The sequence below is a fragment of the Nylanderia fulva genome, unplaced genomic scaffold (assembly GCF_048542155.1).
Source record: "Nylanderia fulva isolate GAGA-0341 unplaced genomic scaffold, ASM4854215v1 Scaffold36, whole genome shotgun sequence".
NCBI lineage: Eukaryota > Metazoa > Arthropoda > Insecta > Hymenoptera > Formicidae > Nylanderia > Nylanderia fulva.
Genome location: NW_028190433.1, coordinates 1,071,049 through 1,093,205, shown reverse-complemented (window position 1 = coordinate 1,093,205; position 22,157 = coordinate 1,071,049). Strand labels below are relative to the sequence as shown.

Genomic DNA, 22,157 nt, shown 5'->3' with positions numbered 1-22,157 from the left:
AGAAATTTAAAATCTACGTCATTTTTTAGCATTCAGATAATTCAGATATATATTATGACTTTCCTCGTATATATCTTAAACACGACAAAAATATGTTCCATTATCCATAAAATATCTGTTTTACTTACGGTGAAATCGCGAGAGAATCAGAATCAAATATTTCCCTAACGAAATGCAGTTTTCGCGCGAGTAATAAATTGCTTAAACGTTAAGGGAAAAATATAAGCGGAGCGCGAGGAAAACCGGGAAATTTATAATTCCCGTCCGACTGATCCTTTCTTTATGAGTATAAACTTATCATTCCTTCGGAGGTGGCGGTAAGTTTCACGTAACCGCGAAAAAGTAACGCCATGGCTGCGCTATACATCAAGGCGCGCCAACAAAGAGCGTTAATAACGTCGCGCGGGAATTGCGCGGGTTTCTCGTTCGCATTCCTCCTCGTCCGTTTGCTTCTTTTCTTACTCATCGCTCCCAACATATATATGTACGTGCTTGGCAAAGCTGATCTTTTTCTTCTCGCGTGGATTCGCACGTGGCTATACGTATACATATATCGAGATGCTAGTCATGTTTTTGCGTGCGAAGGACAAAATAAAGTGTGCTTTTATGATCGTTTTTCTCGGATCCTTGGAAAAAAGAAATAATGGCCAACAATTGTAACAATATAAAAATTTAATGAGAAATTTTATATAATAAGAAAAAAAATATATATTTATAAATTCTCAAACAAAATAAAAAAAGCATTTAAAAACAATTTACTCTTATGTAAATGATTTACGTGGGTTATTTGTATTGTATAAATAAGAATAAAAAAATAAATTGTTCAAATTCAGTTCCGATATCTCTAAGTTCTGCATATCGATTATTTTGAAATGAATGTTTAAGGAAAACGAATGACAGCTCGGTATTTTTTTCAGTCAATGAATAATAATGCTGACGACAACGAATAATGTTATTATTTTTGCAATATAAAAGCGAGACTTTAAAATGTTATGTAAACATCAACAATTAGCAGTACCGCGCACTTGTGACTTTTTGTAAGAAACCACTTTGTAAAAAGCTGTTGCAGCAACATCGCACGTGTAACCACACACGACATTCTAATTAATTAAAATTATTCACTATTAAGCATAAATATAACATTTAACTCCCTGTTATAATTCTTACAAATTACGTCGAATCAAATCATATTTACCTTTAACACAATGCATAAAAATTACAAATAAAAAAAAAGCAAAAAATAAGACAATAACATTCAAGAATAAAATATAATAAAAAATGTAAATTGACGTTCGATGTAAGGAATCGGGGGAATGAATACTTCGAAAGTCGCTCCAAAATCGAATCAAGATCTCGCTCGAGAAAGAATCGCGAATGCGAGCAAACAAATACATACCGAGTGGAGTTCTCGCTGGCTAGCTGCGACTTCTCGGTGTGAAATGGGGTACCAAATGTCATGACAGAGCAAGCAGGCTGCGGCCGTCTCTGTTTGTCCCTGATAGTGTCCTTATCAGCGGTCCGGCCGCCGAATAGCTCGACTAGTCAGCTGATCGCGCGATGCTTCATCGCTTCGGTCAGCGTGCGCATAACAGCGGTTGGAATTTTCTCGAGTATCGCCCGACTAGCCTTCTCCTGCTCCCACGCAACAATCGGCACTTTTGTTCACTCGCTTGGGATCTACGAGTCTTCGAGAATAATCGAAATCGTACACGCCTCTTCCTATCGGCCTCCTATCGCCGACTTGATATACCGAAGTAACTACAATCTAACGTTTCGTTGCGAACACTCGTAACTCTCCGGGAGAAGAATATAATATCTCCGGACACGTCCCTTTCGTGACGTTTCTACGGAAAATAAGCACTCGAAGCGTCCTCGTTGAAATCGGGAAGCAGAATGGAGATGGTCTGCTCGCAACTGATGTGGGACAGTTGCGCGAGAAGACACGAGAGGCGGAGACCACGTCTGATCGTGGTAATAACGGTATATTGCGAGGAGGCGTCCCCCGGAGGAGATTTACCAAAGTGAGCAGGCGAGGTGCAACGACCGGCTTGATATCGCGTTCGCTGCTGCTGTTGCGAGACTCGTCTTGTATATGTGCTGGATGTACGCGGGGGCGGATGCGCGTTGATTTCGTGCCGGATATGAAATTTACAAATATTCGTTTTAGCTCGCGTGTCGCGAACCTGGAGTATTTAACTCCGCGGCCGTCAGCTAATTCTGCTCCGACTTGTGTTTATTTCTTGTCTCGTGTCGAACACGCGTTGCTGTTCGACAGCATGCTGCTCCTCGAAAAATAAACTATTCCTTTTTTCAACTTGGAACTGCTGTCTGCGCACAATTAATCCGCCCCACTAATTGGCCCTGTTGAATATCGGAGATTGGCCGGTCTTGATAGATCTCGGGGCTTAAAGTTAGGTTGCAATTCGAAATTTTCTCTCAGTCTAGATTTCGTGAACGGAGAGCGTTAATTCCGGAACCCTTCAAGCTCTCGATCTCTATCTCTCGACGAGATATGATGTTCTTCAAACTATTACACAGCTATCATTCAAATCTCTCACGGAATACTCTCTCGATGTCTCGCGGGATATCTGTCTATCCCTATCGAGGGCACTACAGAGCACACAGTTTCTCTACCCACGCCGCTGAAACGTCAACGCGTATTTCCGATATATCCGGGTCGTTATTCGAAGACCGCGTCGTCGCAATAATCCGCCGATGACAGGACGTCGGGATGTCAACGTGCTGTGTATATATATCCCGTGGTGTCGTCTCTCCGGAAACTGCGCGAACTATATAACCATCGGCTTTTCACCTGCCGCTTGGTCCACGGCGCTCGCGGACGTTCTCTCACCAGAGTAACGATCGCGCGCACACACAAGAGAGAGAGTGAGCGAGAGAGAGAAGAGGAAAGGGAAGAGGAGAGAACCTCCGAGAGAGCGGGATCGACCGACCGCGGCCGAAGTGCAGCGAAGAAGACTGGCTGGCGCAAGGGCTTTTGTACCAACACCGGCAGCACGCAACTAGCTCGCGTCGCGCCTGGCAGCCGACTGACTCCGACGAGAGAGGATGCGATGCCGGGCGACGTGGCTCTGACGCCGTTGCTGCTGCTGCCGCTACCACCTCCTTGCACCTCCGCGCACCACCCGTAGCGTCGTCGTCATCATCGCCATCGACATTGCCACCCCCGCGGCGCAACAACGCTAGATGTGTCGCAGTGCTGTGTCGGTTGGTACCTTCAACCCTCTCCGACCGCCTCGAACCAGCGAGGAAACACGTGTCGCAGACTAGATCAAGTGGACGGGCGTGAACCGCAAAACGGGGGTACGTCATCATCGTGGTTCCCGGTCAGGTATTTCGGAACGCGTCGATTTTAGCCCTCCGTATTTTAAAATAACTTTTTGAGTACGACTGGTATACCTATCATCGCACGCAGTATCTCACCTCGTCTCATGATGTCATTTTAATGTTAACTGATCTATCATTCGTTTTATAAGCTGAAGGATCTTATTGTTAGCTGTTGCAGTTTAAGGCATTTTCATCGAAAGATGAATAATAGCCTTAAAGTTAAATAATAGAGAATTACTGAGTTACAACTAGCAAAAACCAGTAACCACTTATTATTTAGCTTTCAACCTATTATATTTTTGTTTAGCAAGTCATAAAAGATGATTTTTTGTCAAAATTTAAAAGTGGTTTCTCATATAAACATATATTTTTATATTTTCTCTGAAGAGTTACACTTTTCTAAAGAGAGAGGTAAAAATTAAGTTTCATTTTTTAAATTTATTATATATTAGGTAGGGTATATTATAAGAAACTCCCCTTAATTTTCGACAAAGCATCATCTAAAATTGTTCGCACTTATTTAGATTGAAATACATCCTGTATAAATAAATTTCGGCTTTATCAGTATTAATAATTGTGCATAAGAAATTATTATGTTGTCGGAATGTAAGGTATACACCGACGTGTATATACTCGTAATAAAACGGTTTACGAGCATGGACATTAGTACGTGATCAAACCCCTCCCGTATACCATCCCGGACATAATGATGCGAGCATACTGGGTTTACGGATGCAACAACGACGTCATCGGAATAAGTGAACACCTGTTTGCTGTATAATAGCAACACTGTCGGTCGCAAAGCTTTCATACATGCATGGAAATGCTGATATATCGCGTCCACGGCGTTTGAATGAAAATAAGTTGCGCCTGTGGGATGAAAATATAAAACGCGTCCGCGGTAACTTTGTCGATGCTAACGCCATTTCTCGATACTTATTATTTCATCCGTGCCGGACATAACTTACTTTATGTCCAAGCTCATTGACAATGAATGAGCATTGCTCTGCAATGCAGAAAGAATTGATGTTCTGGTGACGTCATTATTTTGACGTCAGTGTGACTCGTTAATTCAAATTTATTTGTAAATTAAACACAGGGGATATATTAAAAAATTCTTTGCGTACTTTCAATTACAGAATAATACAATAAAAAAATAAAAATGTATCATTAAGAGAGATATAATTACAAGCTTTTTATATTTATACTTTCTATTTTATTTTATTTCTGCACAGTTCGTATATATCTTGTAATTTATTTTGTTGTTATTTCCCGAGAAAATATAAATGTCATTAAAAGCATTTCAAGTTAATATATCGTGAAATTTGTTGACCTTTTATTTTTATCTCTCGAATATTTCTCAAATTCTTAGTTAAATATGGCTTTCGTATATCGCAGTGAACTCGAAATGTCTTTATCAAAGCTTTTAAAAGTATCGCGAAGATCCGGTTAATATTTCAAAAATATAATTTTTCGCAAAGAGAGAGAGAGAGAAAGAGAGAGTGTGGTGCTGTGCTTTTTAAGTCGATTATTTTAATTAGGTTATCGATCGAAATATATTGACTCTTCCGTTGTTTTTAATGGATTATCTTATCGAAAATTTTTCGCCGCAGATAACTCGGTGACCACCGAGCTAAATCGGAGGCAAACGCGAATCTATGACGCAACGATGTAGAATCCGTCAGATATCCGACGTCACCCTATTATTTTCAATCTCTCGACATACTATCCGTCGAAGCGTTTGACCTATCCCCCAAGATATTTCCAAATGGGTGAACTGCGGATCGATAAGAGGCTTCAGAGGATTGGAAAAAGGCTCCGAGACGATGGGGCTAAAAAAAGGAGAGGCGGAAAAATCACGGGTAAATTGAGATAAAGGGTAATCGACTGCTTTGCCTGCCCCGTAACAAGTATAGGTACATGAACTGTTATGTATACCAGGCTGCTCGATACCGTATATATAATTAAAGCAATTATATATTTCGATCAATTAAATTATTAATAGATTAATTAAGGTGGCCTATTAATTCATTTACGGCGACTCATTAAACCCGACGTGGTAAAACTCGAAAATACCGACGTGCAAAGGAATCGCTTAACGCTTTAAACATACTTGGATAGGAAACGGAGCATGAACGCGAGATTGTGCGTTGCACGGCGTAGCTATCTCCAGATCCTCTCAAAGACCCGGAATTCACTCAAATCCTGTTACTCCTCTTTTCAATTTTCTTCCCTCCGCAGTTGAATATCGCGAATGCACATTCGCGACATATTAAACTATATTTTATCTCGAATACTTTTTTAATTTTTTTTCAACTATAGGTATATCTCATTTCTCTCGCCCATATGTTTACTCCAAGATTCGCCTGTCACGCTTTTTATAAAAGTACAAGACCATCTCCTCGTATCAGTAACACATAAATTTAAGTGCGGTGGTAATCAACAACGTTTTCGAAGTCTCGCTGTAGATTTGCGATAACAAGTATCGAGCTTCGCAAATCTAGCGCCACTATTTCTTGCTTTAATGTGCGTTCGCCAACTTGCACAGACAGGATGAAGCTATTAATTATGCCACAACTGAGGTTGAGGTTGATGATACGAGTAAACCGAGCTCTCAAGTGACGATATTGCAGCGCAATATACTTATGTTATCCGTATGTAGCAAATGCATCACTACATGCATAGCGTATCTAAACAACTTTAATTTAAAAACTGTCAAGAGCACGTAATAAATTTCGGTTCGGTAAAGAAAAAGTTTGATATTAAAAGTGTTTGAAAAGATTACAATGTGAACTATCATTAATAATTTTTTTAATAATGACGACGCTGCACAGGAATTTCTGTCAACCAAATTATTATAAATCGAGATTACGGTGACGCTTTTCTTATAATTTTCGGAAAGAAACATCTCGGAAGAAAACACGAATAGGAGACACGACAGAGTTACAGAGAACTCTGTGTAGGTCAACTCAAAATAAATCCAACACTCATCGTTTTAACCACATCTATTCGAGACACATAAATCTTTCATCATTAGTCTTAGCAAACGCACGGTATCATTAGTCGAGCGCAAGAGCTGCTTTGCTTAAGTTAACAACTAAAGATACCGAGACTCTTTAAAATAAACGAACCATAAATGATAATAAATTAAAGAGCTATAATTTTAGAGCCGTTCTATAAAATAATGTTCTCTTGTATAATAAACATTTAGAAAATTACATGGACAGAATTTTCTCTTAGAATTTACCCTGAAAATCATAGTAATCGTAGGACAATATATAGAAAATTTTTATAAGTTTCTCTGATTAATATTTACCACAATAAAAAATATGAATACGTACATAGTAAAATTAATCGAACATATTTTATATCTTATTGTGGTAAATATTAATATTTTTATTATAGTAAATATTAATCAGAGAAACTCTTATAAAATTCTTCCAATATTATATTGTCCCACGATTACAATGATTTTCAGAATAAATTCTAAGAGAAAATTCCATCTGTATAGAAGAATATTTTTTTATCATTTATCATATATCAAAATGATTAGCGCTTCGATGCACACATTTATATTATCTAATTTACTGCAAATTGTTCAAGGAGTCCATAGAATCTGCGGGCGGTTAAAATAACTCGCAAAAATTCCTGATGGACGAAAACTTTTCTCGCACGGACGTGTGGTGTTCGGATGTTCGATCGAGCTTTGCGCGCTACGTCATGACCGAGATGCACAAGGACGAGACTGCAGTTGCAGCCTGCGCGACCATGTATCGCCGAGCGAGCAGCGGCAGGAAGTAGTGCGAGCGCATTATGATAATTATCATCCGCTCGCTGGAGCAGAAGCATGAGGCATCCGACGTCCTACTTGCGCACGATTAAAAAGTACCTTTAATTTGTTGCATTCTTTATTCCAACAAATACAATATTTAATCCGTTAAAAAAATATAAATTTTAATCTTCCTGAAGAAATTGAACTCTTTTTTCCGCAAATTCAAGACAGAACAGACAATTTATTTTTTTAAGAATTAAGATAGAATAAAAAATTTGTAAAAAACTACGCAAACCGGGAATTTCGTATAAAAATGAATTTATGTACAACTAACGTTTTTAACAATCGAGCAATTATATTGCAAAATATAATGACCGCGGTTAAATAATGTGTAAAATTTAAATGAAAAATTTTTAAATTGCATCGCGTTTCAACGCTAAATTTCCAAGTCATACTCGAAAGATTGCTTTTTCGCGTATGTTAGAACGAACTAATTAATGCCCGAGGAAGTAGCTCTACGAGCTTAATCTCATATACCGAAATCTGCCTCATAACCGAAGCTTGCAACCACGGAACGATATGAAACGTGACCGTGTTGAGTGACTTTCGAGAGCTGCGAAGTGCATCGATGCAGTATGTTGGCATAAAGCACAGCTGATGGTCGATGTGAGATAGCATGAATTTAACGTAAAACCACCATATCCCTCGAGATAGCTGAATTTATTGATAGCGATGGTTCTATAACTAGCGAAAATTCTATATCACATTGCAATCTTAGAGCGTTTAACTTAATACACGTGAGTGCAATGCTAAAAATTCATTAGCCTTACATTTTAATTAAAATATTGAATATATAGAGAGATGCAATAAGATTAAAAGCATTTCTTACATACAATTTACTGCGTAATACCTTTTGTTTCAACAACTGAAAGTACACAATAAAGCGACATCGATCTTCTTACTTTACAACAATTCCAATAAATATTGTATTACCTTAATGATAGTTAAGTATTGTATTACCTTAAAGATAGTTAAGTTGTGAGAATCTTTCTCGGTTCTTTCATCTCTATATAAAATAAATTTTAAATTTTAAGAGCAAAACTAATGTTGTTTAACTTCTCTCGAGATGAATAGCCATCATATTCCATTAATACGACAGAGCTAGGAGAAAAATATGTGCTAAGCCCAAAATAAGTGCACGGTCTGTCTTGACGTTTGATTGATATAGTTCATTAGTACGGAGATCCATATCGATATCGTTTTATCAAAATTAGAAGCGTTGCCTTTTTATAACTCGCCGTGACGTGAACTAAATCAATCTTACTTCACGAAGCTATGAGCACATTAAAAAAAAACACATGTCATAAAGAAATGAATGTGAAGTTGTTAGGAGTCTCGGCAAAATTATGCGAGAATAAATAATAGCAATAAATATAATGTGTTCGCCATTTTCATTTTCTCACACGCGATTGCTCTAATAATAAATGAAAATGAAATGTCATAACTCATGGGAAAACTAATCCCGAGCACTGCGGACGTAAACAAAAGTTCGTTTCTTAATGCACGTGAAAAATACACGCAGCGTTAAAGCCATCTATCAAAATATTAGAATAGCAGAAGTAAGAAACTTCGAGAGAAACGAAAGGACGGATTAAGGAGAAGAGTCGCGAATAAAGTGGACGACGAAGTCGAACGGACGAGTGTGTCATTAAAACGAGATCGCGACCCGAGAATTATAAAATACTATTCCATATATATGACTACTGATAATTCGCTTTCGCGCTGTTTCTCTCGTTAATGTATCCGTAAAATAATCGATGTTTCACGAGAAGGAAACGGAATTAAAATCGGAGCAAGTCGAGCGTCTTTTATCAAACGATTCGCCACTTATCTCGATACTGCGCGTCACCAAAGTGAAAATTATGTGCCCTGCGTCGTCCTGATAAATTCTCGCTCAGTCTTTTTCACGACGTACGATTTAACATTACGAGATTTTTTACGGTGCGCCAACACGACGCTTCCCCGCAGTATCCTTGAACCTTCGACTCGGAACTCTCTCGCGGCAGCTGTAAATTCTCCAAAAGTTGGAGGAGATATCTAGTCACGCGAGGTACGGCATGTCACCGACACGATTCTTCCTGGAATGTCGCCGATCGACGCAATTTCATTATCCGATTACATTTATATCAAGCTCACTATATTACTATTAATTTTGATTTATGAATAAGAGTAATTGAAGAAATCATTTATTTTCATAAAATTAATAAATAATAATAATAATAATTGTTCCACTAGATTAGCACTTTACTGTTAAAATGCAAAAAGCTCGTATAATTTATAATATTTAATTATAAATATTTATTGTATAACCAGCATACCTATAGATCAATTTCTGTGAATTTATCCTATTTTTAAATTTTATTTTCAATTAAATTTTATAAATATAGAAAATAATAGTTTAAGAAAATGGTATTTTATTTATAATAACAAAAATTTTATTTGTGGTCGAAATAAAAAAAAATATAGCATTTTGAAAAAAAAAACAACTGTTACCGATTTTAAAATACAAATAAAATCATGGTCTACTTATTACACCGTGAACAAAACATTTTCTATATTGAAAACTTAATGTATTGAAAATAAGATATTAACTTCATATATATGTATCACATAACTATATTATCTAATTATCAGATTATTATCAAATATTATTAAATTTAAAAAATATTATTTTTGAAATATACGATGTCAGAAAGTCGGTTTCGCATTTATTAATAATCTCTATATAGGAATAAGATTCTTACGTGTCACGGTAATACTAAATGACACATCGAGGATAAGTTGAAAATTAAATCTCGTAAGTTCCAAGACTCGCGACGTGACAGATTCTAGAAATAGGCATCTCCCAGCGAGACACTCCGGAATCCTGTTAGACTCTCGAATTAGAGACTCTACAAATTGTTTTCACACAAGGTGAGGTTTAACACTCGACGGTGACATTACGTCACTTACAGAATAATTCGCGGGGCAAATAAAAAACGAAAGATCTGACGTACAAAAGAAATGCGAAGAATTTAAAGCACAAGTTTAGCTAGAAAAAAAATTACAAAAATTAAAATTAATGCAGCGGATAATAAAGTTTTCTACCGACTTTGGAATTAAATAAAGAGAAGCACATATTCAGCATTTCAGTGGAGAAAACCGACGGAGATACTTTCGCGAGACAAGAGGGTATTGCAGCTTAAATAAGCTCGACTGGGAGATCGCTGCATCTTTCAAACGAGCGTAAGGGAGGAATTATTCGCTCTAATGAGGCGCCATCGGTGAGTTAAACCGGCTATATAACACGCGTCACACATCGTCGCTTTAAAGCGAGGCAAAACGCACGACAGAAGCACGTACCGCACGCGTTTTCCCACCGTATGCGGGACAAAGCTTTGCATGCAGCCCCTTTGCATTCTGAGCGCTGAGTCATCCCATAGATCTCACACGACGATCCCACACGAGGATCTAAAGCGTAAGTCATCGTCATCATAGTCGACTTGGGCTCAAAACGCGCTCGGTCTGTGAACTTTGCAGGCGCAACGACGATACAACGGAGGGTTATATATATAAATAGTACGGATTAATTCTGCGCTTCTGCGAAACTCAACCTGCAAACGATAACGAATACCAGCGCCTCGTGATTTCGACGCATAATTTCGAATGGATATATATCACGACACCCGTAATTGAACCGTGAAATGTAATATGGAAATGACGTTCGCTAGTTATCGAGTGTGACAATCTCGTATTTCACATTATATATGATTTACATTTCTTGATGGTTTGAGTTAAATTCGCGTAGTTATATACTACTAATACTGCGTATCATCTCGTAGATTCACATTACTTTGCCGGCAAATATAGTCTATGAACAATGTATGATATCAAATGTATGTTGGACAGAATTATGAAAATAATGTGACCTTTAATCTAATAAATAAAACTATTTATATAGTCTATATGGAATATTCGGCTCTCTCGCATAAATCTTAAAAATTTTCTATATAATATTTTAAAACAGAGAAAAGGAAATTTAAATTTTTAATGTAAGTGTATTATTATAAAATATCTCGCAGCAATTTTCATAATACCAAATATCATATTATAGATGATATTACATCCGACATTGTCCGTATTTCCTGTTGTTATGTCCATGAATAGAAGCTCCATTATATTACACAACGGTGCGCAAATGGTCGATCAATATTTCCGGAACAAGTTTTCATAAAACAGTATCAGGTATTGTTCTCAAGCCATAGATATTAATCTAACGAACAAATTTATTTGTAAATGAATGCCAAAGGCAAATTCGCGATTTTTACTTTTTTAAATAAATCGCGTCGCATTTCTATAGAAGTGCTCAAAAATGCATTTCTCTTTGCTAATAATTTTGCATAATTAGAAAAATCTTGTTATTTATAAATCTGTCAGACTTTTTCATCATGGTTAAAAATATCTACGAATTGCTGGAAAATATTTATCTTTTTCGTAAATCTCATTGCGGACGGGACTTGATCTGAGAATCTACATTTCGAGGTACGAGAAAATTTATGGAAGGAACGTCCCTGGAAAATTGTCAGACATACGAAAATAAGACCGCGTCATTAGTCCGAGAATCGCGTACTTTTTTTTCGCGTTAACTTAAAACAAATTTAATAGTGAATTCTGCCATAAAAGATAAAAATATATTCAAATACCGAAGAAGTTCATATGCACGCGTGTGCGAGCATGTTGCAGAAATTATTTATAGTTTTACCCTTACATAATACATACGCCAAAAATCCTGTGATCGTAATGCAATTATTAACAAAACTGCATTCTTAAAAATATAAGTTTGTTGAAAATATCACACATATACACACATCTTTTTGTTATATCTTTTCTAATGTTAATTAATGCTTTATAGATTTTCTTCCGTTTCTATCAACTGTTACATATAAAATTTTTTACAAGTCTCTTAAATTCAAGAAATTTATTTTTTATTATACATAATATTGTGCATTCTGTTGCTCGTTTGATATAGAGATTAGTTTCTCTAAATTTTTAATTGTTTTATTCAGGTAACTTTTTGCTACAGTTATTCTATTTATAAATTTGTAAAAACTTATGTATAATTTAATGCGGTTTTTCATGTAAATATATATAACAAGATAAATTTTTCGTTTAAAAATATTTTAATATCTTGCAAAAATATTTTTCTAAAAAAAAGAGTTGCATAAAATCTAGAAAGCATAACAAAATAAAGGAAAATTTAGATAAAAAAGATATTACATTAAAATCTGCAGATAAATATGTATATATTTATTTCCCAACAAAAATAATCCATGCATGTCAATTTAGAATTATTTTCAATTATTCAAAAAGCATCGACGAATGGCAAAATGAATAAAAATTTACTCGTGGTATATTGCAATGGCAAAATTTTCGATACTAGCACAGTCCTTCTAAATGAATAAAGCTTTCATAAATTTTATTTATATGGCTCGATTAAAACACGCAATTAAGCTGACTCACAATTATTAATTTATCATCCAAATTATCTATTCAAAACAGGGAGATTTTAATTTTATTCACGAATTCTCCCATCTATATTTGAAGATATGCGGGATCATTTCTCTAAAGATCCAACGGCGAAAAATGCTCTGCATTTTTCCCAAATCCTTCGCGATTCGATTTCACGAATTTATTATGTAGCCTAGGAGCTGCCGCCCACGAGAATCCACAGCTCGAGATTGATCCATCTTGCGATGACGTAGAAGAATAGCAGCCGATTGATCGTGCACGCGACCTCGAAGAGATCGTGCTCGGTGGATGTACCGCGCAGAAGATCGCGAAGGACCGGCTCGTCGACGAGAAAGCTGTCATAGGATCGATCGACAGGTTTGATTTCGCGATCGACAGTCTCGTTTCTCGAACAATTCGGCCGGACAACTTTCGGATCCACGTTATTCTGGATCCATCCCTCAATCACGCGCAAGATGGAGCACACCTCGCCCATGATATACTCGCGTCAATCGTTTACAGAAAACGATCGTCGTGTCGGCGGGACCGATTGACGACTAATCGTTCGCGAGTTCTGGCAAGCCAGAATGACTTTTCGCGCTATGCAACTTTGGTTATCTAACTTTGGCATCGTCACCGGTTAAAAATTGCGCCGTTTCGAAATCTGTGACGCGTGTTCATTCGAGACGGTCGATTCATAGATGTATATATATTATACGAAATGAAACATCATTGGATATTATAAAATCATAAGATAAAATTTAGAATTCTGAAAAATATGGTAAAGAAGGATATAAATGTAAAGGACAATAAAAGTTTGTCTTATTTTATTTTTATAACGCGCGTGATTTATAAATTATTTTAAAAAAACTGTCATGTGTTTTAATAAAATGAAAATTGCAATTAAAGCTGAAATTATATATAATATTTATAATGTTATAATGTAAATTTTCGCGACTTGTGGTTAAATAAAAGTGCATGAAGATCCGATATCTCTCAATAAAATTCATGCTAAGTAAGACCGAAAGTTTCGCAATAAAAAAGACTTGTTTCTTTATTCCTACGAACAATTGTGGGTCTCTTTTGAGACGAGCTTAAAGGCAAGCTAGGCAAGTAAATCGTCTGGGCCGTTGACACCGTCAGTTCCTATAAATAAAAGGGCAACCTACTGAATTCTAAGATCTGGAAGCTACGAAAATATCGAGAATGTCAGCCCAAGCGTAATAGAGCCTGAGTTGTTTAAAAGGGCTAAAGATATATCGCGTAAAACTGATTTAAAAGACTATTGAGATTTTTATTAAATATGTCATATAATCTTAAATTTCTAAAATTATTATTAAAATACAAGTATAATAAATTTTTTTTTGTAAAGACCATTTTTTATATTTCATATTTCTTTTTACTTTATGTTTTGTACCTTACTATTTCTTTATTGACGGGGGAAAGGTGGGAAGAACAAAGGCGCATAGGGTTCTACATGGAATGCTAATTATAAGTATAATAAGAAAAAAAGAGCCATATAGAAATTCTTTCAAACGGAATGTTAGGTAATTAACATATTTAAAAGAGTTCCAAATAAAATGTTCTTATATTTTCAATTACCCGAGGAATCTGCGAACTTTAAAAGTTGATCTTTGAGAAAATTAGTAGCATAATTTTGAAACAAAAGTAAATGCAGAAAGTCATTCAAAGAAATTTATTTTATAATGTATTAATATATGCATTAGAATGTAGAATATAGAATAAATATATGAATATTATTTTATAATTATTATAAAAATGTATCTCGCTAAATGCAAAATTTCTGTAAAGGTATATTTTCTGTTGACATCTCAGTATGCGTCTATTACAAACAGAACGATCTTTTATGCTAATAAGTGAAATCACGAATAAAAACAAGTTTTTCTTCCGGCGACAAAAATTGCATTAAGAATGCAACAAATTGCACTTTATTTCCTACAGAATTTCTCTCGTGTTGCTCTTTGCAGTCTCGCAAGAGAGATCGAAATAAGAATCGGGAGAATTCGCAAGCTGCCGCGCGACGAAATTTCTCGATATAGTCGCGAATTATATTACGAGCGCAATGCAATTGCGACGTTTCCGAGAAATTTATCGAGGAGAAGCGTAGCAGCAGCAGAGAAAGGACGCAGCTGCGACGAGTTAATGCACTTTCCGTTCATTTCTCGTTGCAATGAATAATAAGAAGCGCGAATCGGATCTTTGTCGCTCCAGCTGTTTCTACCACGAGCTTTACGCGAGACGTATATATCGAGAAAAACGTGTAAAGGTAATTTCGAATTTTAATCAATCATGTTCAGTGACGAAAGTCATGTAAAAGAAGGTACACAAAGAGAATTTTCTCATCGAATTTATCCTCTGAAAATCATGGTAATCGTCGGACAATATAGTATATTGGAAGACTTTTATAAGAGTTTCTCTCTGATTAAATATTTACCACAATAAAAATATTAATATCTATCACAATAAGATATATAGAAAATATGTCCGATTAATTTTACTAATGTATAGGTATATATTAACATTTTTTATTGTGATAAATATTAATCAGAGAGAAACTATAAAATTTTTTCCAATAATCATATCCCACGATTACTATAATGTTTAAAATAAATTCTAAGAGAAAATTCCCTCCGTGTAGATATAATTTTCAAAATTTTTAATTAAACCGCGTATCTATTTTTTCATTATTGTAGCATCCTATCTTTATAGCTATCTGAAGTATCCGATACGGAAATCCGAATAGCATGAGATATAATTTGACATTTCAACATATGAGAATTAGCGATAGAATCTTGATCGACTTGACTGTCACGAACAATATCGAAATGTCTATCGCAGACGACGAACGTTATAACAAAATATATATCCCATTGCTGCTCGCTCTTTCCGATAGACGATGGAAAACGGAGGTTGAGGAACTCATCTCTTCGCTCGTCGTCCGCTGGAACGGAGGATGAGGGTAGATTGAGAGAAGCGTGGGTGTAGTACGCGAATGTAGAAGTGCATAGATGAACGAGGGGATGAAGAGCACGAGAGAAAGATATGTGTATGTGTATGTGTGTCGGGAGAAGGGAGAGATGCAGGATGCCCGGCTGCTGTGGATCGATAGAACGGAGCTGCGTGATAGTCGGCCTTTCTACATAGATATATAGATGCCGGGAATCGCTGTGAATGAGACAGACGGTCTACACGACGACGAAGGCGGTCGAAGGAAATTAATTGCGAGTATGCAAGTTATCCGCGATTCGACTTCCATCGCGTCAGCCAATCCCTTGTCGAATCTATGCACTGCTATTACGAATATATATATATATATATATATATATCCTAATATATGGTATATTAGAGCTAACGCACATATTAAGGCAGCGGATAAATAAGATTACAAAAATTATATTAATCACAAGTTTTAGCGCGTCGATTTACTTTACTCACGTTCAACTTGTCATAAGTTTTAAAACTTCATTTCTAGATAATAATTTCGCGATGGATCGCGGATCGTATAATTATAATTTGTCTGAAGTTAAATGAAAGTTCGACAGTCAAGACTTAAGTTTCTATTAAGTCTTAAAAACTTTGTTCTAAGAATATATAATTTTAAAAACTTACAAAAATATTAAAAATTGAAAATGAAATATTTCCAAATAGATTTATTCTGATAAATTTCATTATTTCTGATTCATTATTTCTGATAAAAAAAATTTAACTCTGTAATAATTGAATAATATGCAATTAAAGTGTTAACTGACAGAAATTGTATATATAAAGTTTTTCAAAACATAAATAATATAAATGTGTAAAATATAGTATGTAGACGTAATTACGATTTTCGTCTTGAAACTCAGCATTAATCCTCAGCAAGAATGATACTTTAATTAGAAATACATCAGATAGAGCTTTACATACGGAAAATCGATAAACCGGGAATCGTGAATGGCATATGCAGATTCTGCGATGAATGCAGCTGAAGGAAATTGCACATATATGTGCGCATTTTCGATAAATGACATATCTAGAGCGGACTAATCTAAACAGTATTCGCTAAATAAAATATCTAGTCACGGTTATAATTTTCTTCTTGAATAGCTAATTATAAATTCTATAAGTAGTATATAGACTTTCTTTCATCAACAGATCTTTAAATAATTTGAAACAATTTTTGTTTATTAAACTTTGATTTATAACAGCTCAACTTAAATACTCAAATTAAAATTATATCGAAGTAAAATCCTTTTAGAACTAAATCAAAATTTATAATAAAATTTTTTGTAATAAAGTCTGTCACTTATTTTGATAGAAATCGAGTGCAATTTGCAATAATATAATTTTAAGTTATAAATTTATTAATATTAAAGGGAGAGTACGCAACTATGCACAGTAATCAGAAATGTTTTAGTCAGCAAAAAATGTAGTTATTGATTTTTCTACATTAATACAAAATTTTTAATTCGAAAATTATAGAAAATACTAATTTTATTTTTCTCTAAAACAAGTAATATTAGAGCTCATAAATATTTTAAAACGATAAGCAATTCCAGGAACGCAATTAATGCTGATTAAATTATAGTGTATATATATATATGTTGCTCTGAATATTAAAATTCTTTTTCTAAAACATACAAACTCTAAATGTCCATTATATCTCAGTTTCGTTTAATCGCCTCAAACTGTTATAACAGTTCGTTGCGAATTGTGGATTTTTCTGTTTCACGAGAAAGAGTGCATATACGATTTATTTAACTGCCGGAAGATGCGAGCATCTCCCGCCAAATGCAGCAACGTGCAATTTCACATGTGGAACATTGCGCTATTTGTGAATCCGCGACCGAGATTGAATATGTTCGTAGAAAACATCACATGTCGAACGCCCCAAGGTATTTATATTTTACGATAAATACGCACATACAGTTGTTTTGTGGAAATGAGAAAACCTCGATATTGTAAAATTAATACGCAAAAAGACCAAAAAGATATTTATCACTTGATGAAAGTAGAATTTTTTAAGCAAAAATACGATCTGCGATAAATACGATAATTAACATTAATAAAGAATTTGTAAAAGGAAAATTCTGTAACAGAAGTTAAAAGTCATATATAAAAAAAATTTTGCAATGAGAAATAATTTCCATATTGCAATATAATACACATAGCAAATGATTTCTAAGTAATAATACAAAAATATTTCTATTGTAACGTAGATTTTTGCAAAACAAATTATACTTTTTAAAATAAAAGCTATTCATGGAAATATTAAGAATCGATGAATTATTTTACATTGTTTTTGCATGTTATCTTACATATTTTAGCCTCTGTGAAAATTTATTTTAAAAATAAAATAACTCCATTTATATTGTGTAAATTGCCAATCATAAACCTTCACATTTTAAACCTTCACAAATTTTATCTAAAAAAATGAATTTTTATTCTTTTATTTCATTCTTCTGCTATCAAATACAGAAATATTGTTTCTACCACATTCGCAATTTATACTGTCGAATAGGAAAACTGATAACTTTTCTATTAATTGTTAAACTGTCACGATCCATCCGAAAGATAAAATGTATAATTCGCTATTGTTAGCAGACCGATTCTTTATATGCAATTTGATTAGCGAACGTGAAATTTGATAGAATTCAAAGATAATTCTCTCCTTTACAATTTGGAGAATGAACAGGCACGAAACAAATTGGCTCAATAGTTTTTACACGCGAAAAATCATATAATATCTATCTAATAATTTACAGCTTTGTTGAATCTTTGTTCAATTTAATTTTCGTAAACCAAAAGTGTGTTAGTCAAAATACTCGAATATTAGTAATTCCTGCAGTACATAATATAATATACAAATAATATATTAAATTATTAAGGTAATATTTTTTTCACAATAAATAAGTTTAATAATTAAATCAAATATAATAGTATATAAATTATACAATAAATTATAACCGACCACGCGCGATTCTGGACATCCTTATATTAATATATTAAAAAACATCTATTAATTCTCATTATCGTAATTTTATTAAAAAATTAAAAAGTTTGAAATTTTGTATTTGGATTTATTATATATATTGCGAACTTCAAATAACTTTTAATTGAGACTTTTTTGTGTGTGCTAAAATGTGTGTTTAATATGGAAAAATGAAAAATTAAATCACGATTTAAATAAGGGTTCATCTGTTTGTCTCCAATGTAAAATGTTTCATCGGAAAAAGATTCCGACAACTTGTCAGAGAAATGTCGCTCTCTTCAATGGATCTATGACATTCGTATTATAAAAAAAAAAAATTCTGTGATGAAACTCTTAATCAATGATGCGTCACATGTATGTACGATTGGAGGTCATTGACCTTTGGTCACCTGACAGCCATATATAGCACTCATTGCCTGCATAACAAAATTCTAAATTCTTCGCACAAAGCTCTCATTCGCGAATCGTTGAACCTATACACGACAGTGCCTTCATAATGCACGCGTTACGCTGTGAATATTATTGCGCAGAATCGATGCGTCTGCCTCGAATAGATGTTGCACTCGATAATTTACGCGTGCATGTTTATCCTTTGTACTCGAACATATATAGAATGCGCGAGATCTCAGCATTATTTTTTATAGAAAACAGTGTTTGAAAGTATGTACATAATTAATTTGCTGATTAAAAAAAATAATAAGTTTTTGGCCAACAAGATAATTACCATTAGAGCTAAAAAATGTGTCTGATAAATCTGTATTAATAACACTATTATAGATAGAGAGATAGAAAAAAAATAAGGGGAAATGTGCAAGATTTATAAGTTTTTATAAGTTAAAAGGAATACTATGTGCATGTCACATTAAGGGCCCATTTTTCCAACTTCTTGATAAGTTTTATCTGACACGTAGCATATTTTCGTCTCTTTTCAGATAAATTCTAAAAAAAGATACAAAGATACTTATCGGGTAAAATTTACCAAGAGTTGAAACGACCGGCCCTAAATAATATTACCGAAATATCATAGGTAACTTATTGTTAGTCAGCAGCTTATTTCTGCGAATTTTATTAAATCTTTTTTTTTATAATTGCAATAGTGTTTTCAATTCTCACAATCAGAAATAGTTATGAATTAGTATAAAAAGTAAATTTTACACACTGAAAAAAAAGTTGTTAACTTAATTAAACTTGACTTTCAACTAAATTACTATTTTGTTAATTTAACATATATTAGTATTTAAATAAATATACGTTTTGTTAAATGTAATATGTTATATATTTCATTTATTTTTATGTTCAATTAACAAAATAATATTTAGTTGAAAGGTTTAGTTAACAAATTTTTTCGATGCATAAAAAGTATTTTAAGCATAATTTTATGTTATTTATATCTAAATTTTAATTCTGAATCGAGAGATCTCCTTAATTGTACATATATTAAATAATCTCATGTCGTGCTTGGATTCGAATCGTGCGGATCGAAAACCCCTGAGAAAGATAAATCCTATCCTTTCCCGGTTAAAGAAACACGGTCACGCGGGAATCCTTGACCTTCTCAATGACGCTTTGTTAACCGAGATTTTGCGTCAGAAAGATCGTCAAAAGGCACGCAAACTGTATCGATCCATGTTCTTCATCTGCACGTGCAAAACGAAAACGCATCAATTGTGTTCACGATGCATCACTTGTGCTGAGGAAAAAATTGATTCTCTTATTACTATTTAATTCCTCATTTGCCAAAATGACGTCCTTTGAAATTTTCATTTTTTCGCGTCTTTGAAAAGTTCCAAATTATTTCAATGTATTATCAAATATTTACATGTATCAAAATAAAAGCAATGAAATTTATCTAAACATAGTGATACACATATATAAAATATACTTATAACTTCTTATCAAGTATTTATATATGCTTGTTACATATATTTGTTAAGTATTTATATATATTTATAATAAATTTTGTTAAGTATATATATACTGAAAAAATTGTTAACTTGACTAAACCTTTCAACTAAATTACTAATTTGTTACTTAAACATATATTAGTATTCAAATTAAATATACATTTTATTAGATTTAACGTTATATTTAATTTAAATATCTTTTTATGTTTAATTAACAAAATAATATTTAGTTGAAAAGTTCAGTCAAGTAAACAAACATTTTTCAATGTATATATAAATTTCGTAATATTAAAAAAAAAGACGAAACGAGAAATACTTTTTACTCCGATATTTTCAGATTTTTTTAAAATTCCTACATGGTACGTATATGACTTGTAAAAATAAATCTATAAAAATATATTTTTTTAAGCAATATTTTGAATACGTCGAACTGCGGCAAGAGAGGGAAGAAGAGAAGAAGGGGGGGAGGAATCATGCGCGAGTGGCACGCGCCGGCGCGGCTTTGATTCCTCGCGTGCTACTCTTATGAAAATATATACACGGAAATACGATAGTTCAACGTGAACGGCGCATTTGCAATCGCGTGATGCAGGCCGAGAAATGTATATACATTCGATAATTCCTCGAGATAAACACTGTGCATGTCGACTCACGACGTCCATCGTGTACGTCGTGAAGTTGGTTATTAATAAAACTATCGAAATTGTTAACGAAAATAGAATTACTAGGATACTTCCGCATCTACAGTTTAGCGTTCGATATCGAAGATACGTCGCGTCTTAGACGCGATATCGCCAAAAAATTTGATTGTCACACATGACAGATTCGAAACGTCAAACGTCAAAACATATACAAGACAACAACAAACTGTCTCGTAGACTCTTTAAGCACTTACTTACTTGGCGGGAACGCGATGTCCTCCTAGCTGGCAGGATGACGCGGAGTCATCGCTGTCGACGTTCGCCTCGTCCTTACGGGGATGCTTCCTGGTGCGGCTCCCATTGTGACCGGTCCTCTTCGGGTTCGCGACGCGGCTGTACATAGGACGAACGTCCGCACTCTCACAGGGACGCGACTCGTCGTTGGTCGGAGCCCGACATCGCTGCTGAGCCGCGCGAGGACGATCGACACTTTCACACGTTTTCGCGATTCGCGTCGTAGGACGCGCGAACGACGACACGGAAACGTTCGCTCGTTACTCGCCCCGCGGAACGGCTTCCCCGTGCACCCGTCGACTCCGAGTTCCGACACAAGTCCGCGCACGCATACACATTCAGCGCCATCCGACCGAGAACTGAAGTGCGCCGCGAGTTGCGCGAGATAGCGGAATTCGCGATGGTGGCGCCATCTAACGGCGAATATAGGAACTACGTAGCGGCTGCGAACCGCTCAGCAGGTACAATCATCTGAAACAATGAAAATAAAGAAAATTAATTAATGAAAAACAGAATAAAGATTTATTCTGTAATAAATTAATTAAGTATCGATCTAAAGTAATTATATCTACGGAAAATTACAAAACTATAGTTATTTCATCAAAAATTTGTTAATTGAACAGTCATAAATATAGAACGCATGTTACATAATATCAGAGAGA

At 34.7% G+C, this 22,157-nt stretch overlaps 1 protein-coding gene across 4 annotated transcripts in view; it reads right to left on the bottom strand.

Annotated features, from left to right (window-relative positions):
• LOC114941916 (uncharacterized) overlaps positions 1-21,869 on the bottom strand; it is a 69,777-nt gene extending 47,908 nt beyond the window's left edge. Inside the window, exon 1 of one of the 4 annotated variants that reach the window (XM_029317109.2) lies at positions 21,460-21,869. In XM_029317109.2, the coding sequence (XP_029172942.1) occupies positions 21,460-21,602 (143 nt within the window). In that variant the 5' untranslated portion in view covers positions 21,603-21,869. Of the gene's footprint in view, positions 1-1,396; positions 3,086-21,455 lie in introns of those variants that run through there. The other 3 variants (XM_029317108.2, XM_085485363.1, XM_029317110.2) reach the window with 3 other exon arrangements.
• Between the last annotated feature and the right edge of the window lie 288 nt (positions 21,870-22,157).